The following is a 22,260-nucleotide window of genomic DNA, read 5'->3' on the forward strand; positions in this document are numbered from 1 at the left end:
GGTTGTACGGTATTCCTGAAAGTATGGTGTCCTAATGGACTTTTTATTATTGTATAATTATCATGCTTTTGTTCTTATTTAGTTTGCAATAGTGCATAGTGTACTGTAAAAAGAATGACTGTTATCAAAGAGGTTTCCCAAACACTGCCATTGGTCAACCAAACAAATAGCCCCTCATGTCATTGGTTGAGCCACTGTTGCTATGCTGGGCTGGTCGGAATGCTCAAACAAACAGCAGTGTTTTGATAGCACCACAGAGACACATTTTTATTAAGGAAATAAAAAAACAAATGGCTTAATTATAGTTATGAATGAATTTAAAGTTGTATTAGGACAAAGTATTTTTAACGTAAAAAAAATTACACATTTTCCAGGCATTTTCTACATATTTATGAGTGCTCTCTCAACTACCTCATGTTACAGTGAAGACAAAAGATCTAATTAATAAAAACTTACTAAAATAATATAACTATATTAGAATTTACTAAAACAATATAAAAATGATAATATAAATTATATTTTTTATTTCTTATTCCAGTCATAACAGTACATATATATTTGCTTAAAAATCATGACTGTTTCCAACAGGTTTCCCAAGCATTCAGCCATAGGTCAGCAATAACCAATAGCCCCGCCCTAAACTCACACCATTGGCTGAACCAGTTGCTATGCTGGTCAGAATGCTCAAGCAAACAGAGCAATGTTATGAAAGCACCACACATCCACAGTTCAAATCTATTTAGAGAAAACAGCCTACAAATGGCTTTTTATGAATATCAAGTTAGAGAAGGATTACATATTCAGAACTCAACACTATACAAAAATGTACTCATTTCCTTACAGGCATATTCTACGGATGTCTGTGTGCCAATCTCACGACTGCCTCAGATTATAGTGGAGACAAAGGAAGATCTAATCAGAAACAATATTACTGGTAGTTTACCAAGTTTGATTTTCTCATTTAGTGTTGAGAACTATTTTTAACTGCTGATATAATATATTAATATTTTTCCTACTGTAGGTCATGTGGGTGATGGCAACTTCCATTGTTTAATAGTACTGGATCCTAATGACCCAGATGAGGTGCAAAGGGTTCACTTCTTCACTGAGAGACTAGCCAGGTATTTCTATTTCATTCCTTTCAGCAGTTTTGCTCCCTTACAATGATCTTCTGAGGTAGCAGAGAGGGTCTTGGCTGCAGCTTTTGTGTACATTGTCAGTTTTGTTTTGTGTAGCAATCAATTTCAGGATTATTTCTCCGTGTCTTCTGCCATTTGAAGAGCGTTTATTGACAATGACAGACATAGAGGGTCTAGAGTCTGGCTTTGGAAACAAGCACAAATAATAAAGGTCCTACCTGCCTTAAGTCATTACGGTTAAAGTGCAATCTCTGTCGGATACAATGGACGAGTGATCGGCAACGACCAGCAGCCAAAGAGAAGACAAAAACGGAGATCTCATTTGCTTCAATGAAACCTGGCTGACTTGATACTCAAAAGTTCTTCCTGATAGGAGCAAATGGAGTTAGACTTGCCCTTTTTGTGAACGACAGACATGGCTTTACTGTAAAAGCACAAGTTTGCAAAAACCATTGCCATATTAACTGCCAAAGGAGTGTTTGCACGCTGAAGTTGCAACTCTAAGAGCAGAAGAAATTTTATTGAGTTGAATTTGTGTCGAAACTTAAGCAGAACAATGTGAAGAAATTGAAATGGATTTCAGGCTTGTTACCTGGAAGTGCAGAGGAACTTGGCCAGGTTTAGTTAGATGAATCTGTTCAGTCAATTCAACTTCAATAACCTTCTGTCTTTTAAAGGAATGTGCTGGGTTCAATTAAAAGCTGGAAACTGGGCATTGTATACTAAACGGACTTTCAAATTGTTCCGAATACAAGAAACTCAGGCAGAAACTTACTCCTCATTGCTAAGAGACATATAACAGATGAAAACAATGTCTTCTAAAATTGTATCAAAATATTAATCATGTTTGATTTCCTCAGAATGGATGAAATTTTAGTTTCAAGCTAAAAAATCTAAATCTGTGCCCATCATTAACATTGTTGGGGTAATGCATTACAAGAAACATGAGTTATGTAATCAGATTACTTTTTCCAAGTAACTAGTAAAGTAATATTACTTTCAAATTTACAACTAAATATGAGTTACTTTTTCTACGCAAGTTACTTTGTCTCATTTATTCACTAACACCTCTCCTGTCCCTGTGTTGGGAGAAATTGGGAGTGAGTTCCATAAGGCTGAGACACTTCCTTCAGCCTGAGGCTTATTAATTTCACTTTTGGTGTGAAAGGGTCCTTACAGTTGCCAAAAATATAACTTTTGGGTTTTTGTTATTAAAAAAACAAATAAGCAAGCCCAACCTAAAGCAACATAATACATTAATTTCCAATTAAAAGTAACTAAGTAACATGGTTACTTTTTATGGAGTAACACAGTATTATAATGCATTACTTTAAAAAGTAACTTTCCCCATCACTGATCAGAAACTATGTAGTTTCCTCTCAAATCTGTTAACTCCAACTGCCCAGCGTCTGCAGACTGGCTTTGACATTTGCCAACTAGCAGCAGTTCCTCCACACTGCAAATCTGGGCAAAAATCGCAGTGTATCGTTAGCATTTGATCCATTTCACTTACTTCACAAAATCATTCAGACTTGTCCTATTGCATTACAAATTGTGGTTAGAGTATATAATATAAGGTGTACCTTGTCATGTCGAACAGTAAGAACCTGCATGAACAAGATGAGTAGGTGTTGGATTTCTGCTGCGCCAGGGAGCCCCCGAGACCAGTCTTCATCATTTAATTGGAGAATGTGGAGGTGGAAACACCTGGGAATATGAATTGGACTGGACAGACAGCTCAGTTGCAGAGATTCTACTTCCTGAGGAAACTTTGGTCTTTCAGTGGTTGCAGACTGCTAAACATGTTCTTCAAGTCTGCCAGACACACTGAGGTCCACCAACAATGTCAGATCTGGTGATTCCAAGCATCTTAACTGATCAAGATGGCCAGATGTGTTCACCCTATTTATTGCCAGTAACAATTACAGTGGATTAATTTATTTTCTTGTTGTCTTTCCCTATGCAGGAGGGCACTGGCGATGGACGGAACTTGTACTGGTGAACACGGGATTGGTCTAGGAAAGCAGGCTCTGCTCAGAGAAGAGGTCGGGCCATTGGCCATAGAGGTCATGCTGGGCCTCAAGGCCACTCTGGACCCCAAAAACCTCATGAATCCTGGAAAGGTGTTATAATGAATGCAAACCAACACAGAACACTGGAGAAGATACTCTGCACTAGGCTTTGACCACTAGAGGTCAGGAGAATGAGGTTTGTTTTAGAGTTTAAGAATGCTAATGATTTAGACTTAAGTGCTTTCAAAATCTGCACATGCAAAATATAATTTTTGTGAAAAGTGCATATGATTTAAATAATTTCTTATGTAGTATTATTGTGAATACGCAGTATTAATGTACAGGGCTGTAATAATGTAATTATTCCATCCTTTTCTTTTGCATGGGGCAGTCTCACACCACTTAAAGGGGTCATATGATGCTGCTAGAAAGAAAATTATTTTGTGTATTTGGTGTAATCAAATGTGTTTATGCGGTTTAAGGTTCAAAAAACACATTATTTTCCACATACTGTACATTATTGTTTCTCCTCTATGCCCCGCCTTTCTGAAAAGCATCGATTTTTACAAAGCTCATCATTCTAAAAAAGCGAGGTGTGCTGTGATTGGCCAGCTATCCAGTGCATTGTGATTGGCCGAATACCTCAAGCGTGTGACGGAAATGTTACGCCCCTTACCATACTGTGATGATGCCCTGTCAGGCCGGAGCGATGATTCAAAAACATGAAAACCCATTATAAACGAGGCATTCGTTGCATCCAGTGGTGACATAATTATGGATTATAATGACTTATACTCTTTTTACGCGTTGCGTTGCATCGCGCCGCGTAAACATAAAACCATGTCTGCATTTGTGATCGGAGAAATGACAAACAACAAGCCCTACTCTACACTGCCCAAAAAACTTGCTTTAAATATATAAAATATAAAAACTCTTTAAATATAAAAAGCTTACTTACAGTCAAAGTGAAATCATTGTGCCTTGGCAAATTTTTGCTTATTTGGGCAATTTGCCCTTCTACATTTCTGTGGATCTATTTGCTTCTAAAGAACAGAATCTGTGAAGCAGAACTCAAAATAAGGACTGATAAGATAAATGTGATACAGAAAATGCATTTTAATAAACTGAAAATAAATGAATTACATCAAATTATTTTGTCTCTTGTTCTTTCTTAAGTGACTGTTTTTGAATTTAATTGATCCTTTTATGTGTTTGCTGTGGACTTGTCCATAAAAGAAAGCAACATCTGGTTTTATTTCATCTTGTTTTAATTATATGTATGATCATCATCATTATTACTTGTCCCACAGATTGCACATCGAAATCATCAGACACTTAGTTTGTACACTCCTAGAAACAGGCATCCGTTCATGTCCCTGGAAAAAAATGAAAAGAAAAACAAACAAAATGACTTGACTTGAACGCAAAAATAAGAAAAGGATGGGTTTCGAGAGTGCCGAGTCACTTTCCGCAGCCCATGCTGCACAAGATAGTACTACGCTACCTGACTCTGTTTTTATTATTTGTTTGATTTGTTTTACAAGGTGAGGCGAAATTGTTATCCATTGTTTTGATGGATGGTGTTTGTATGCCCTCATTTACAGGCACAAAGCAGGAAAAAAAAAAACTCAGAAATGCTCTATTTCTATCCAACACAAAAAGTAATAGGTTGTCAGATATTTCCTTGCGGTTATTTTTTTTTACCTTTTTCATTTTACTCCTTTTTTATTTGTTTTGACTTTTTAATTTTTTTACAATTACAGCAACATTATTTTCTAACAGTGCTTGCTGTTTATACAGTAGACAGAGGCATCCTGAAGGTTAAATAGATTTCTTGTGACCTCAGAAATGCTCTATTTCTATCCAACACAAAAAGTAATAGGTTGTCAGATATTTCCTTGCGGTTATTTTTTTTTTACCTTTTTCATTTTACTCCTTTTTTATTTGTTTTGACTTTTTAATTTTTTTACAATTACAGCAACATTATTTTCTAACAGTGCTTGCTGTTTATACAGTAGACAGAGGCATCCTGAAGGTTAAATAGATTTCTTGTGAGGTTTCTCACAGATTTTTCAAAAATAAAAAGTTAATGCAGATCATAGAAATGATCTTGTAATAGATTCACACCAGTATATCTGGGCTTTACATACAGTAGTGAAGCAACATTAGCTTACCAGACGCAAGCTGGCTGGTCACATAGAGAAAACATGGGAGGATGGACAGAAGCTGAAATCACACACACATACATACACACACACACACACTGAATACGTACTCAAGGCTTTTACAGGGAAACTGTCTGAATATTATGGTCGGCGCTTCATAATAACTGCCCAAAAAATTGCAGATGAAACTAGGAAAATAGCTTTGAGCTTCTTATCGTTTCAGAATCTGTAGGGGAAAGACATCTACTGTGAATTGTAAACATTTGAAGACAGACCGAGAGTGTATCTTTCTCTCCATTTATGACCGTAAACCCCCATCCCAACGCACATGCTGATGTCTTGGACTTCCTCTGGCACTAACAGGAAACACAATTTGCACATTTCCCCGCCTGTGGACACATGATCACACACATGCACACACAGAATAACTAAATATACGTCCACCGGCTGTCCAACACATCACTAACGAGTGAACCGCACACACAAGACTCCTCCCACGAACCAGGTCTGAAACCCCGCCCCTGCCACACCCCTCTAATCAGCATCGTTTGATTGACAGGACAAGTGTGGCCTCTGGATTGATTTGCAAAGCGTGGTCTACTTCCTACTTGTTTACAGCATATGCCCTGCCCATTTTGTCGCCCTGCCCCTTGTGTTGCCCCGCCCCCTCTTCCCCATCTCCTTCCATCTGATTACATACACAAGGAGAGAGGACCTGGTCAGAATGCAGACTGAACACACACATCGATAAGAACACAGAGTATGTAGAGGGGGCAAGAAAGCGAGACGTTTTCCAAAGCCAGAGATCCGGTGTTGGTGGTTTTGCCGTGAAGGGGCCGGTTAGCAATTTAGCAGTCTCTAGCACAGCAGGCAGGGGATTCTGGGATTCTGCAAGTGGTAATGACGGTGTTGGCTGGATGAACGCTTTTATTTGGTTCAGTTTTGCGATGACACATTTCCGTTTCCATAGGTTTTGATCGAATTGGTTGGTAGATTGATTTATTTGGTTATTTTTGTGTCAGGATATCCAGGTTTAGGTCCATAAAGTGCCCTATAGTAAGAGAAAAAAGAGACAAAGATGGAATATGAGAGTCATACTGAGCCCGAGGGTGTTTTCACACTTGGTTTATGTCAGGGATCTCGGGAGGTGGTCTAAGCATGGTTTGCTGTAAGTCAGTGGTGTGTGTGAAGTATAACGTGCATTTATACATAGAAACTCAAGTTTGAAGCTTTAACCAGATTGCTTTTCAATATCGGACCAATCAATAAATTACAGGAAAAAAATCCTATATAAAAATAAAAATAATTATTATATAGTATTATATCTTATGCAATATTTAACTTACTACTACTACTACTAATAAAAATAAATAAATAAATAAATAAAACAAGTATTATTGTTAATAATAATAATAATAATAATAAATTAAGCGTTAGCGTTAGTTCTGGCAGGTCACGTAAGTCAAGCTGATCACATCTACCTATAGGAATACGACACCTATCGCGGCATTCCTATGTAAGCTCTATTCAGTATTATTCTGCAGCTTTTCAGCTTGCTCAGGAGCAAATTACCCTCCTCCATCCCCAGCTCCTCCTTTCGCCACAGTCAGGACGTGGCTTTCTGATATTCCTTGCTAATCAGACTCCTTTATCTTGAATAAAGTGCTACACTTAAATATCATTAAGTACATTAATGATATCTGCCTTGTTCTGTTCTGTTAACCCTAGGGGGGTTATTATTGCTGCTCTCCCTGCTCATTCATGACAGGCTGCATGGATGGGCAGGGAGGTTTTTGCCCAGAACAGAACCATACCTCCAAACCAAACTTTATGCTAAGTATCTATCATTTTAACGATAGTGGTCCTGACAGAATAATAATAATAGGAGAGTTGTCCGAGTTCTAGATGTTTGTGAAAGTTGATTTTTTTAGACTAGAGGACATAAGTGTAAAAACTTGCATTTGCATATTATTACTGTTATTTGTGATATTTTAACATTAATAATAATTAAAAATAATAATATTCTATTGAAGTGGTCTGAGTTCTAGACCTTTGTTAACATGGATTTTTTTTTAGAGGACTTAAGTGTTAAAAAAGTGTTTAATTTGCAAAATAATAATAATAATAAAAAGTTTATTACTGGTCTGAGTTCTAGAGCTTCGTGAACACAATTTTATATATAGAGGCCTCAAGGGTGAAAACATTAAGGTGATACTTTCACATTTACTACATGTCTAAAAATGCTCCAAAGGTGTGTTTGCGATAAATTTTTTTTAAAAATCCTGTGTTGCTACTCTGGAAAATGCTTTCTATAGTCTATTAAAAGTGGTGCACTGAAGTAATGAGATAATGCTGCTAATTACTGTTTGATAAAGTCAAAAATTCCAATAGGAAAGGATTACTTGAAATATCAGATTATTGAGACACGTGTTTGCATGTAGGTGAATATTTGTGTGATGGTGTTCACCTTTCTCACTGGTATCAGAAGTAGATGATGGAGGTCAGTCTGAAGGATGTTCAGGGCAGGAGCGGTTGATCTCAAACCAGGAGTCTATACAGCTAATGAAAAAGATGCTAACAATGTCAGCTTAGGTTCAATTTGAATGTAATTTGCATCAGAAAAACAACCTTTCCATTAGCATAATGCTTTTAAATGATTCTACTAATGGTTCTTAAGATGAGGTCCAGCATTAAATCATTTTGCTGTCCTCGCTAAAAGTGCAAGAAATGACTAAATCACAGCCAACATATTTGATGTTTAATATACAGCTATGTAGAGCAGGATTCTGGACTGGATATAGAAACCATGTAAGCAAGTGTAACAAATGTCTTGCCGGTTGCAGCTGGTTAGGCCAAAAATATTACGATTAGCTTGGAAGTGATAGGATTTATCGGTTGTCACTTTATTGTGCCTCGCCAGGTTAGGACTGAGCGTATAACTTGCTTGTAGCAAATTAGTTTGATTGTGCTTCAGCATCTGAAAACATCTCAAGTGTGAGCTGCAAAAGAACATCAGAACATCACATGTCAGCAAGTCATGTGGTTCACTTAAAGGTGTCTGAGGTTTGAGACAGACTTTCCAATACGTGTGCCATTCAATACCCAGAAGCCTCCTGCTGAGACACCATATCCAGACATGAAATGTCAATCATATAGTTACATAATTATATATAGGACATGACAAGGTTTGCGTTTCATGATCAGCAAAAAAAAAGTGGAATGTAAATTCTCAGGCAGTTTGACAGCTGAGACCGAAGCTCATTTGACTGGCTAAAAGCGGTAACATTTCCTGTCATGTTTAAGATCAGACTGACACAAGGTTGGACTCAATGAGGTCTGTCATTATCACAACCATTTTACCAGTACTGGTGTTGATTAAAAAGGTATTAACCATATAAACTGCGCAATAAAAACGGGGAATCTGATAGTAAAGTAGAGGAAAATGTGTTGTTGCTGTCCATCTCACCTTTTGTGATAGATACAGAGGCACGGCAGTCTAGCGATGGTGTCTCCCTGCTGTAGCTCCTCGAGACATATTACACATTCTCCTGCATCTCTTGACAACACGTCATCTATAACACATACACAGACACTCACAATGAGCACGTAATGCAAACCTAAGAGACTGATATATAAACACTACCGTTCAAAAAGATTGGGGTCAGTAAGATATGTCAAAATAAATGCATACTTTTATTCAGCAAGGATGCATTAAATTGATCAATAAAGAAAACGTATAATGCTACAAAAGATTTCTATTTCAAATAAATGCTGTTCTTTTGAACTTTCTATACATCAAAGAAACCTGAAAAAATTATCTCAGTTTCCACACAAATGTTAGCTGTTTTCAACATAAGAAATGTTTCTTGATCAGCAAATCAGCATATTAGAATGATTTCTGAAGGATCAGGTGACACTGAAGACTGGAGTAATGATGCTGAAAATTCAGCTTTAAAAATCACAGGAATAAATTACATTTTAAAATATATTAAAATAGAAACAGTTATTTTAAATTGTAATATTACCAACCCCAAACTTCTGAATGTGATTTTTTTTAATTAAAGAGGTTTTCAAAAGACTATATGCAAATATGGTTATAAATAAATACAAATAAGTGTAAATAAATATTTTTTTAACATATATATATTTTTATAAATAAATATAACTGTTTACAAAAATATTACTTAAATTGTATGTATTCCCTTTAGAGCACATTCATCCCATTTGAAAACTACATACAAATTTGAGTACATTTTTACATAGTTTTCAAATGGGGTTTACTTACACTTCACTTATGTACAAACTTCACATAAACCCATTCTAATAAATGTCATATTTAGCTACCTGTGCCCTTCAGCAAGTAGGAAATATACATAAATTGAATAAAGTTATCAAACTAAAGTCTAAATTAAGTATAGATGAATCCTTAAAGAAACACTCCACTATTTTTTGAAAATAGGCTTATTTTCCAACTCCCCTAGAGTTAAACAGTTGAGTTTTACCATTTTCAAATTCATTCAGCTGATCTCCGGGTCTGGAGGTAGCACTTTTAGCTGTAGCTTAGCATAGATCATTGAATCGGATTAGACCGTTAGCATCTCGCTCAAAAATGACCAAAGAGGTTCAAGCAAAGTTCCTTGATTATTACGCCAGAATGAGAGTATAGTTCCTAGCCATATCGGCCTAGAAAATCGCAACTTTTCATTTTCCGTCGGTCTTAGTACACGATGCAATTACAGAAGAGTCAAGTTTTAAATAGAAAAAATATAGAAACTCTACTAGAAAGCTACTAAATCTAGAAAGCTACAGCTAAAAGTGCTACCGGCAGACCCGGAGATCAGCTGAATGGCTTCGAAAACGGTAAAACTCAACTGTTTAACTCTAGGGGAGTTGGAAAATGAGCCTATTTTCAAAAAAAAAAAAGTGGAGTGTTCCTTTAAAGATACAAAAGTTATTGATTTCCTCTTTTTTTTCTTTTGTTCTTTGATTAACGAACATCACAGAAGCTGGGTTATTAGGTTATTTTGGCTGCTTTAAGAGCTGCCACTGCTGAACATGACGCGGATCTGACACATCGCATTTTGTCACAACTCTTTACCTTTTCTGACCCACTTGAAATCTTAAAGTCTCTACTAATGAGCTGACGAGTTGAATCGAGTGTGTTAGATGAGGGAGAGTGCTGGGCTGCTCCAGGACAGTTTTGAAATCCACTGCATTTCAGAGACATGTTCTGAAATCTGACTCATATATAACAAATACTTGTATGCATGCAGTTTTAGGCAGCTTTAATCGCCTTTTTGGTAACTTCATGACTTAACTGGTGACATAACTATGGCATTGCATGCTCGTAGTTTCATTTGCGCTTTAAGGAATTATACACAGCATGCGCCACTACATTTGTGCATGCAAGTGAAGAGCACATGCTATGAGCACAGTATGATGGCAAACAGGACAGGAAAATTCGTTTTTACTGACATATGGCCTGACAACATCTCATCTGACCACAGTTCACTGTTGTTCAAGCTCTCTCGTCACCTGTACCTTTTATTTGACGCTCGTTTGACTAGCACCTGGTGCTGAGGTGAAGTGCGCGTCTGAATAGTTTTTCAGTTGATGTGGTCGTAAAGACGTTCTGTGTCTACATAAACGCAATTCTTGTCAAGAAAAAAGAGACCGAAGCAGCAGTTGTGAGTGGGGTGGCCCTAGCTCCGCCCCGCGTTAATTGCATTAAATATTTTTAACGCATTAAACTGAAAAAATTAATTGCTTGCGTTAACACCCTAATTTTGATGGCACTAATATTTATGTACTCATTAAGAATCATATTTCCATATAGTTTTCTGGAAAAAAAAAAACTTTAAAAACACCAACTACCATTCAAAAGTTTGAGATTGGTAAGATGAAACAAACAAACAATAAAAACAGTCATATTCCCCTTGTAGTACATGGCCCCCATTTGAAAACTCCAGTTTTATCATATTTTTGGCCATAAAATCAATATAAACTAACTTGAACAAGTTTCTTTTCTTTTTTGCAGCACAACTGTGGTACCATTACCAACATGTCACAACTTATGTCTGATTGGGATGTTTGATACTGGAGATTCATGAAAACATACTGTGTATTATTCAAAATGGCTTGTTTGCCAGCAGGGGACAGTGGTGAGTAAAGACACATGTAATGCCGTTTACAGTGTTCCTCCGCTTTCTCACTCACAGTGACGGCTGGTTAAGTGAGATGGGTTGGCAGTTAACATAACTAGCTACTCATGGTTCATTGCTGTGTGAATGTTTGTGGTGGAGAGATGACGACGAGGTGTATACTTATTTTCTGCTAATAGCTTAAGGGCAACAACCAACACGATTCGACTCGCATGCCCATACCAGCACAATGACTCAGACACATACACAAATACACCGTTCTCAGACAGTTTTAGTTTCCAGTAAAAGTCTTCTTCACAGGAAATGTGCCTTTCGTATAACGTGCACAGCTTCCCCTGGAAACACCTGTGTGTGTGAGTGTGTGTTTCTGTGGGTGTAAAGGTTTGGAGTGGTAATTACTGACAGAAGGTTAAAGAACCATCACGGGATAATGGAGTTCGTACAAACGCAGGATGTTGATTGAGGGTTAACCCGCTTTCCCAGAATGCTTTAGGATCAATCTCACACTACAGAGGTGCAATACCACCTGAAAGATGCGTCACACATTTGTTTGTGCCGTTTCTTCTATAATAGTTTATTGGTATATTTATTTTTTTATTCAGGTTTCCTATTTCAGTTTAGTTTTAAAGAACAATAACAAGATAACTTTTTCGGCCAGCCATCTGCATTGCTGAAAAAGCACCGTTAGGGCACCTGAGGTGAGGATGGGGAGATGAAGCTCCATTGTTTTGTGTGCAGGCAGCGGGCAGACGGGACAAGAGATAGATTGCAGTTTAGAGAGGATGTGATGGAGAGAGAGAGAACGACACGGGTGGAAAGCAAGAAGAGGTGAGCTGGGAAAAACAGGAAATGATGGCAGGAATGAATAGAGAACAGACGGCAGACATATGCTCCAAATACAAATCAGCTTAGCGAGGCGACGCAGTACGGGAGACCAGGGGCAATTGTAACATGCTACATTTCTTCAAAGTTAGGCTGATTTTAAACTTAAATATGTTAAGTATATAAATAATTGATACAAACACTACTGTTAAAAAAAATTTAATTTTTAAAAATATTGTTGTCTCTTATGCTTACCAAGACTAAATTTATTTGATCAAAAATACAGTAAAACAGACCGTTAGCATCTCGCTCAAAAATGACCAAAGAGTTTCAAGCAAAGTTCCTTGATTATTACGCCAGAATGAGAGTATAGTTCCTAGCCATATCGGCCTAGAAAATCGCAACTTTTCATTTTCCGTCGGTCTTAGTACACGATGCAATTACAGAAGAGTCAAGTTTTAAATAGAAAAAATATAGAAACTCTACTAGAAAGCTACTAAATCTAGAAAGCTACAGCTAAAAGTGCTACCGGCAGACCCGGAGATCAGCTGAATGGCTTCGAAAACGGTAAAACTCAACTGTTTAACTCTAGGGGAGTTGGAAAATGAGCCTATTTTCAAAAAAAAAAAGTGGAGTGTTCCTTTAAAGATACAAAAGTTATTGATTTCCTCTTTTTTTTCTTTTGTTCTTTGATTAACGGACATCACAGAAGCTGGGTTATTAGGTTATTTTGGCTGCTTTAAGAGCTGCCACTGCTGAACATGACGCGGATCTGACACACATCGCATTTTGTCACAACTCTTTACCTTTTCTGACCCACTTGAGATCTTAAAGTCTCTACTAATGAGCTGACGAGTTGAATCGAGTGTGTTAGATGAGGGAGAGTGCTGGGCTGCTCCAGGACAGTTTTGAAATCCACTGCATTTCAGAGACATGTTCTGAAATCTGACTCATATATAACAAATACTTGTATGCATGCAGTTTTAGGCAGCTTTAATCGCCTTTTTGGTAACTTCATGACTTAACTGGTGACATAACTATGGCATTGCATGCTCGTAGTTTCATTTGCGCTTTAAGGAATTATACACAGCATGCGCCACTACATTTGTGCATGCAAGTGAAGAGCACATGCTATGAGCACAGTATGATGGCAAACAGGACAGGAAAATTCGTTTTTACTGACATATGGCCTGACAACATCTCATCTGACCACAGTTCACTGTTGTTCAAGCTCTCTCGTCACCTGTACCTTTTATTTGACGCTCGTTTGACTAGCACCTGGTGCTGAGGTGAAGTGCGCGTCTGAATAGTTTTTCAGTTGATGTGGTCGTAAAGACGTTCTGTGTCTACATAAACGCAATTCTTGTCAAGAAAAAAGAGACCGAAGCAGCAGTTGTGAGTGGGGTGGCCCTAGCTCCGCCCCGCGTTAATTGCATTAAATATTTTTAACGCATTAAACTGAAAAAATTAATTGCTTGCGTTAACACCCTAATTTTGATGGCACTAATATTTATGTACTCATTAAGAATCATATTTCCATATAGTTTTCTGGAAAAAAAAAAACTTTAAAAACACCAACTACCATTCAAAAGTTTGAGATTGGTAAGATGAAACAAACAAACAATAAAAACAGTCATATTCCCCTTGTAGTACATGGCCCCCATTTGAAAACTCCAGTTTTATCATATTTTTGGCCATAAAATCAATATAAACTAACTTGAACAAGTTTCTTTTCTTTTTTGCAGCACAACTGTGGTACCATTACCAACATGTCACAACTTATGTCTGATTGGGATGTTTGATACTGGAGATTCATGAAAACATACTGTGTATTATTCAAAATGGCTTGTTTGCCAGCAGGGGACAGTGGTGAGTAAAGACACATGTAATGCCGTTTACAGTGTTCCTCCGCTTTCTCACTCACAGTGACGGCTGGTTAAGTGAGATGGGTTGGCAGTTAACATAACTAGCTACTCATGGTTCATTGCTGTGTGAATGTTTGTGGTGGAGAGATGACGACGAGGTGTATACTTATTTTCTGCTAATAGCTTAAGGGCAACAACCAACACGATTCGACTCGCATGCCCATACCAGCACAATGACTCAGACACATACACAAATACACCGTTCTCAGACAGTTTTAGTTTCCAGTAAAAGTCTTCTTCACAGGAAATGTGCCTTTCGTATAACGTGCACAGCTTCCCCTGGAAACACCTGTGTGTGTGAGTGTGTGTTTCTGTGGGTGTAAAGGTTTGGAGTGGTAATTACTGACAGAAGGTTAAAGAACCATCACGGGATAATGGAGTTCGTACAAACGCAGGATGTTGATTGAGGGTTAACCCGCTTTCCCAGAATGCTTTAGGATCAATCTCACACTACAGAGGTGCAATACCACCTGAAAGATGCGTCACACATTTGTTTGTGCCGTTTCTTCTATAATAGTTTATTGGTATATTTATTTTTTTATTCAGGTTTCCTATTTCAGTTTAGTTTTAAAGAACAATAACAAGATAACTTTTTCGGCCAGCCATCTGCATTGCTGAAAAAGCACCGTTAGGGCACCTGAGGTGAGGATGGGGAGATGAAGCTCCATTGTTTTGTGTGCAGGCAGCGGGCAGACGGGACAAGAGATAGATTGCAGTTTAGAGAGGATGTGATGGAGAGAGAGAGAACGACACGGGTGGAAAGCAAGAAGAGGTGAGCTGGGAAAAACAGGAAATGATGGCAGGAATGAATAGAGAACAGACGGCAGACATATGCTCCAAATACAAATCAGCTTAGCGAGGCGACGCAGTACGGGAGACCAGGGGCAATTGTAACATGCTACATTTCTTCAAAGTTAGGCTGATTTTAAACTTAAATATGTTAAGTATATAAATAATTGATACAAACACTACTGTTAAAAAAAATTTAATTTTTAAAAATATTGTTGTCTCTTATGCTTACCAAGACTAAATTTATTTGATCAAAAATACAGTAAAACAGTAATATTTAAAATAATTGTTTTTTATTTGAATATATTTTAAGATATAATTTATTCCTGTGATGACAAAGCTGAATTTTCAGCATCATTACTCCAGTCTTCAGTGTCACACGATCCTTCAGAAATCATTCTAATATGCTGATTTGCTGCTCAAGAAACATTTATTAGTTATTATTATCAATGTTGAAAACAGTTTTGGTGATTAAAAGTTTCATGGAAATGTGATTTTTTTTTTCAAAATTCAAATGAACAGCATTTTACTTGAAATAGAAATATTTTGTAACATTATAAATGTCGTTAACGTCACTTTTGATCAATTTCATGCATATTGACTGAATAAAAGTAAACTTACTACTGTGCATACTGTATATTATAGTTAGAATTAATTAATTATTTTTTTAAATAATGAAATAATTGTTATGCATTTGAAATAATAATTAAATGTCCCACTTAAATTTATGCTTTATTATTTTTGACAAAATAAATAAATATATAAATAAACTTAAACATACAAAAATAACACAAAGGATAAAACTATACAGTAATAATTAATGTTGGATCTTATTTCAGATAAAATTGGCAAATGTTTTCAAGTGTTACAATTCCCTTTAACCTCATGACTCTTGCAAATTGCAACACTCTTTAATTCAGTATTATTATATTTCCCATTCTAATTCTTCAGTATTAATAGTATAGTTACTTTTTGCCATTTAAATGTCTTCTATTAAATATATATTAGACAGATGTGTAGTTGTTTGTGAGTTATGAAGGGAACTATTCTAACTCTTCAAAAAATTCTCAAATGCTGTCGCAATTTTCCAGGCGCTGGTCCCAGCAAGCCAAACATGCTGCCCTTTCCCCCCACACATCCCTGGACAACAGCAGAACGCACACCCTCCAGCACTTGAGCTTGTTATCCTCTTAGGGCTGATGACTTCAGCAGCTCAGACGAGCTGCAATTGTTTACAGGAATGGACAGGTGTGTGTATGTGTGTGTGTGCGAGAGAGAGAGAGAGAGAGAGAGAGAGAGATCAGTCGCTGGTTAGGCCCTTTTAGTTCAAGTTGTTGGTAATCATGTTCCCCATTCTTTCCGCTAGCTGTCAATTTGTGTCTGGGCTTTTCGGTTCAGCCCCTGAAATTTTAACGCTATTACTTTGACAGCAGTTTTGTGTGTGTGTCACCCTCTGAAGGGCCCATGTGAGCTGGCCAGTGTGTCTTTTCCAAGTCAGGACTATGCATGATGATATTTTAATACCTGCTGTTAAATTTAGCTCTCACATGGGGAGGGGGATGAGAGATTTTCAGAGGGCAGAAAAACATTTCTGCTGCACAATGTTTTCTTCATGGTCTCATGGCTGAAAGAAAAATCTATCTATCTATCTATAATCTGGAATAACACAGCATTAAAAAAAAAAAACATTTATTAAAACAACTTAGAAAATACCACAACACAGGATGTACTGATTTGCAGTTTAGTGAGTTGTTGACTCAGCAAACACTACAAACAATTCAGTGAGTGAGTTATTCAATGTTCAATTTAAAAAGTGAGCTTTTAACTCCATTAATTCTCAGAATAATTCAGTGTGTCAGTTAGCACACTAAACAATTCAGTGAATTATAATTCTATTTCTGTGTGCTATTATTTACGATAAAATCAAAATCAAATCAAATTTGATGAAATATTACAAATAAAAAAATCATTTTAAGAAATAATAGGTTAGATTAAAATTTAATACAATTCATAAAATATAAAAATTGCTATTATTTTTTTTTAATTATGAAAATAAAATATAATTCAATGGGTGAGTTGTTATCACACTAAACAATTCAGTGAATTATAATATATCCCATAGTTAAATAATTAATATATGATTTAAATAATACTTAAATCTCCCACTTACACTTTTGCTTTAAACACATTATTCCTGATTTAAAAGAATTAATAATAAAGAAAAAATAATAAAAAATTAACTATTTTTTAAGATAAAATGGGTTCATATTTTTCATGTGTTACAATTTCCTTCAAACCCTTTTCAGTGACAATTGTAACTCTCTGAGATCTTTAATTTAATTAAATATTATTATACTTCTCATTATAAGTCTTACAACACAATTACTTTTTGCACATATAAATATCAATGTTTCGCTAAACGATTAGGTGAATGAGTTGTTTACTTGGTAAACACTCTGATTCAGTGAACAAGTTGTTCCTTCAGTCAACACTCCAACTGAGTTGTTAACTCACTAATTATTTGGACTGTTTCATTAGGTGATTTGTCAGATTGATTCAGAACACTTTGAACATCACAAAAAAGTAGCGCTGTATTTTATAGAGAACAACACAATATAATATCCATCCATTATTTTGTGACTGCAAGTTCTGAAATACGTTGAAAATCACACTCAAAGCATATAATTATTTTGCTATGTGCTGAATATTATTATAATGAAATCCCCTCGACTTTGATACCATCTCCTCTGGGGTGAAACATGTATTAGTTCAGGGTTAGTCCAATGTTACATCTAGCATTAGTCCAGGGTTATATCCCTGCCTGGATCAATACAAACGGGTGGATTAGAGTTCACAGAGAACTGGAGGGCTAGTGGGCACAAACCATAATGTCAAAAGACAAGCAAAGTGTACATACTGCATTCACAGACAGCGGCTTTTACAGTGAGCCAGATCTGCTGATGTGTGACTGTCACTGGCTGCAGTTGACAATGGGAAAGGAGTGCATTGTGGGAAATAAGATTAGCTGCAGAGTGTTCTGGTCTGGTAATGTCACTGACTTGAACATGGTGAGGTCAGTAAGTGACAAAATGATAAAACGAGGGATTAAATAGAAGCAAAACTAATTGAAAAGGAAAGGAAAGCAAGTGTTCTTGCTGTTTGCAACTGGTATTAACATGCATAACCTGTATTAATTTACTTTTAAAGGTGCCTGTACATTTAAAAGCCTTGTTTTAGGTCAATAATTATTGACAAGTAAGCCAAAAGGCATAAAATGAATGTTTTTGTGAAGAAAGATCATGTGACACCAGTAAAGATCAGATGCATCGCTCCGGGTCACCTTTAGCTCAAGCTGGGTTGGACAGCTGTCCCTCAGTCAGGTAGCTGTCAGTCAGACATCCATCCAACCCAACACAGCTGTTACAAGCAGACACTACGCATGTCTTCGGGTCACTACAGCTATGTCATGTGTGCCACCTTCCTGCAAAGCTGCACTTGACTTACTGATCCACAAGCTCAGAATAGATAGTGAGCTAGTGCTGCTTGTCAATCGATCACCTCGCTTCTTGAATTATACAGATTAAAAAACTTTAGACTGCTGAAAATAAAATAAAATAAATAAAAAAAACATATAAAATGATTTTCATATAAAACATTTTCATATAAGATAATAGGTTAAGATTAAAATAAAACAAAAATGTAATAAAAAAGAAAAAGAAAAAATAAATTTATTTTATTTATATTAATTAATTTTAAAATGATTAAAATTGCAATTATTTTCATATAAGAAAAAAATAATAATGAAAAGAAAATTAAATAATAAAATGAATGAACTACAAAAAAATAATTGATCTAAATTATTTTAATATAATAAAATAGGATTATAGGTAATAGATAAAAGGTTTAGATTATAAAGTAATTACAATGTTCAAATTCATTTTAAAGTATAAAATGATATAATATGTTATAATTACTTTAAAATGATAAAAAAAACTTTTTTTTTTTTTTAGATGTTAGAAGTCAGTTTATTTGAACTTAGGGCTCAGTTTTAAATTAATTGACCAAAGCATAAAAGATCAAATGTAATCAAAGTTAATTTTTTTTTTTAATTGAGCACAATTCATCAAAGCTCTAAACAGTTTTCTAAAGAAAAAGTTTATACAATCTTTAAAAAAAAAAAGTTAATCTAATGTTACCATGGACAAAAAAATAATACGAATATTTAATATTTAATATTCAATGAAAACCCAATTGAAAAAAAACAAATATTGACCTATTTCCCACTGAACATTCTATTTTACTCGGATATCCATCATATTACGGAACTTTAATGCAATGCAAATTCAGTAATATCTTTAAGATAATATGAACAGTAATATAAAACATGGCTGGAGTAAAAATCCGTAGAGGAATATTTTGAAAAATTGACTGTAATTAGACAGCTTACAGATGCCATGAAACAGCAAATAAGAGTGTGATAAATAATGGGTGACAAATGTCATATACAGTGGTGACCTTGGTTTCCCACGGCAAAACAGAAAGAGAGAGAGAGAGAGACCTAGATTTAGGGGTCATCCACAGTTCACAGACTCTTTTTAGGCCCGGAATGGAGTCACAGACCAGAATGAAATGGAGAATGAAATGATAAACTGATATAGTGACACAAAAAAAGGAGGAAAATACTGCAGAGGATAGATGTTGAGATGATACTGCTGAAGTTTGCGCGAATAAGAGTGGGTGGAGATGGTGGGGGCGTGTCTTACCGTTGTAGGAGAGGCGGGGCTTGCTCAGACACATAATGAAGTGAACCTCCATCTCATTGGATGCCACTGATTTGGAGCAGACAGGACACTTGAATCCTGGAGAGGAATAAGGAAACAGCATTGTCAGAACAATTGAAGCAGCAAGAAGCCAGCAGAATGAGCTGTGACAGTGATGCAGCAGTTTGATAACTGCCAATGCCATAATCCTGCGCAACATGTTTCTGTCGCCCTGCTGCAAATGCATTAGCTTGGCTTTTAGTATATTGACACAAAGCTTTTTTAACTTAAACTTACATTTTATAAACACATACATCAATGTCACTTGTTCAGCAATGCCATTATGACATCGGCAGCTACATGTTAGGCCGGTATTAGCAAACAAACAGACTAACATATGAGAGCATTGCCATCAAGTTACACAGTCTAATAATGCATAAATGGCTGATATTAAAATTCAATATTTCATGGGACTGGTAAGATTTATTCATGGTTTTGGAAGAAGTCTCTTATGCTCAACAAGGCTGCATTTATTTAATCAAAAAAATACAGTAAAAGTAATATTGTGAAATATTATTACAATTTAAAACATTCTTTGAAGCTGAAATTTCAGCATCATTTCTCCAGTCTTCAGTGTCACACGGTCCTTCAGAAATCATTCTAATATTTGGTGTATTTGTTGTTTTCTTATATTTGGTGCTCAAGAAACTTTTCTTATATCGATGTAGAAAACCGTTTTGTTGATTAATAATTTTGTGGAAACTGTGATATATATATTTTTTCAACTGTGATTTATTCTTTTATAAATATAAATGTCAAAAGAACAATTTATTTGAATTAGAAAATTTTGGAATATTATAAATCTTTTGATTAATTTAATGCATCCTAGCTGAATAAAATTATTAATTTCTTTAAAAAAAACATTACTGACCCCAAACATTTAAGCAGTAGTGTAAATTAAAAATAAAAGACAAGTGAATTTAGGCTTCACAACATCTACAGTATGAAAAATTAATGGATATTCATTTTGAGATTTGCTAAAAATTACATTTAACAGTGTTATTAAAAAGATTTACTTCATATGAGCATTACATGATGGAAAAAGGAAAAGTGGGGCATTTTTGGAGTTGCATTTTTGTAGACTTCTATTCACATGAACAGTAGAAACAGAAATGTAACTATTTAGTCATAATCTGAAGTGCCATATTTAATTTTTGACAGAAATGAAAACAAAGCTGTGAGGGACAGAAGTACAGTGTGCTTAATGGATTGCTCAACTGACAAAATGTCTTTCCAAAAAAAAATCAGAAGACAAAAACTCCATAAAATAGTTTTGAAATTTGTGAGTTGGTGAAAATTACATGATCTGGGACCTTTATACAGTGCAGTCCATTGTAAAGACTGTAAGTTGATCCTTCACAGCCTCGTTTTCATCTGCATTAAATTCAATATGGCGTCTAACTTAACTATTACAGTATGTCTAACCAGTCGATTATGCAATAAACCACAAGACTAGCATTAGCAACTAAAGGGAGCTTCCGCTAACACCCTGTCCTCTGACATCAACCGAAGGCCCGTAGGGGAAGATAGAAAGAGAGAGCCATTCACACATTAAGTCCCACTGAGCTGGGCTGTGTCCTTCATAAACACAGACGCAGCGACAGGACATTGAGACTCTGTTTGGCACCTTACATCCCACCGTTAAGCCCACAGGCCTTGTTTTTAGACAGACAGCAAAGCCTACAGGCCTTTTCGCATGATTCGTGTCAATGTTTTCCATTGCATTGAACTCTAGGGTGAAAAGTGGCAAGTTAAAGTGTTGTTCCTTCGCAGACTTTGATAAATGAATTCACATTCACAAACTATATGAAAACTTGCCACATCAGCATGGCTATATAAAACAAGTTTGGGGACTTCCATTGGAGAAGGTGCAGGTGTGGTTTTGAAACTGTACTGTACATGAGGGCATGGCCTTGCCGAAAAGACTGGGATACTACAAGTTGCTCTCAGTATTCATGAAGTTTAGGAATAAGCACTGAATAGGAAGCCGTTTCACAATTGCCTGGAGGGTGGATTTTTAGAAATTGTAAACATAAGAGAACAACCAGATTGGATTTCTGCCGAGAGAAGCTCTCTGTGTTCATGATGTGGAACCTTGGTTTGAGGGGAGCATTGTAAAATCTAATTAACAGCAGTTTTACTCCATTTCAGTGCTTATGCCGATAATTATTTAGGGTGAAGACAGGTTGTTTGGCCTGTGGGAGCAGCCTGAAACATAAGCTGTATAAGATCTCTGGTTAACTTTAGAATTTTGTTTATATTTATTATTTAAATGAAGTAGAAAGAAGCAATAGCATTAAAGAAAAATAGTTCATCCAAATACACAAATTCTGTCTTTAATTATTCAAGGATGTAATCATGAATTATTGTCAAGTAATATATAATTATCGTCACACAGTCATCAGTAGGAAAGTACAAATCAATCAG

At 36.0% G+C, this 22,260-nt stretch overlaps 2 protein-coding genes across 2 annotated transcripts in view; one reads left to right on the top strand and one right to left on the bottom strand.

The window, feature by feature from the left end:
- Positions 1-759: 759 nt before the first annotated feature.
- On the top strand, positions 760-3,611 carry LOC107589208 (probable D-lactate dehydrogenase, mitochondrial). Its single transcript, XM_016277571.1, has 4 exons — positions 760-780; positions 844-934; positions 1,022-1,121; positions 3,106-3,611. Exons 1-4 carry the CDS (start codon positions 760-762, stop codon positions 3,269-3,271), a joined length of 378 nt encoding a protein of 125 aa, XP_016133057.1. The 3' UTR covers positions 3,272-3,611.
- A 1,476-nt stretch (positions 3,612-5,087) lies between these two features.
- The window catches only part of LOC107589180 (E3 ubiquitin-protein ligase znrf1), a 40,485-nt gene continuing 23,312 nt past the window's right edge, over positions 5,088-22,260 (bottom strand). The window contains exons 2-5 of the mRNA XM_016277546.1: positions 19,777-19,872; positions 8,783-8,888; positions 7,784-7,875; positions 5,088-6,367 (exon numbers count right to left, since the gene is read on the bottom strand). Coding sequence (XP_016133032.1) covers positions 7,818-7,875; positions 8,783-8,888; positions 19,777-19,872 — 260 coding nt within the window. The 3' untranslated portion in view covers positions 5,088-6,367; positions 7,784-7,817. The remainder of the gene's footprint in view (positions 6,368-7,783; positions 7,876-8,782; positions 8,889-19,776; positions 19,873-22,260) is intronic.

Source organism: Sinocyclocheilus grahami, unplaced genomic scaffold (assembly GCF_001515645.1).
Source record: "Sinocyclocheilus grahami isolate Dianchi unplaced genomic scaffold, SAMN03320097.WGS_v1.1 scaffold113.1, whole genome shotgun sequence".
In the NCBI taxonomy this organism is placed as follows: Eukaryota; Metazoa; Chordata; class Actinopteri; order Cypriniformes; family Cyprinidae; genus Sinocyclocheilus; species Sinocyclocheilus grahami.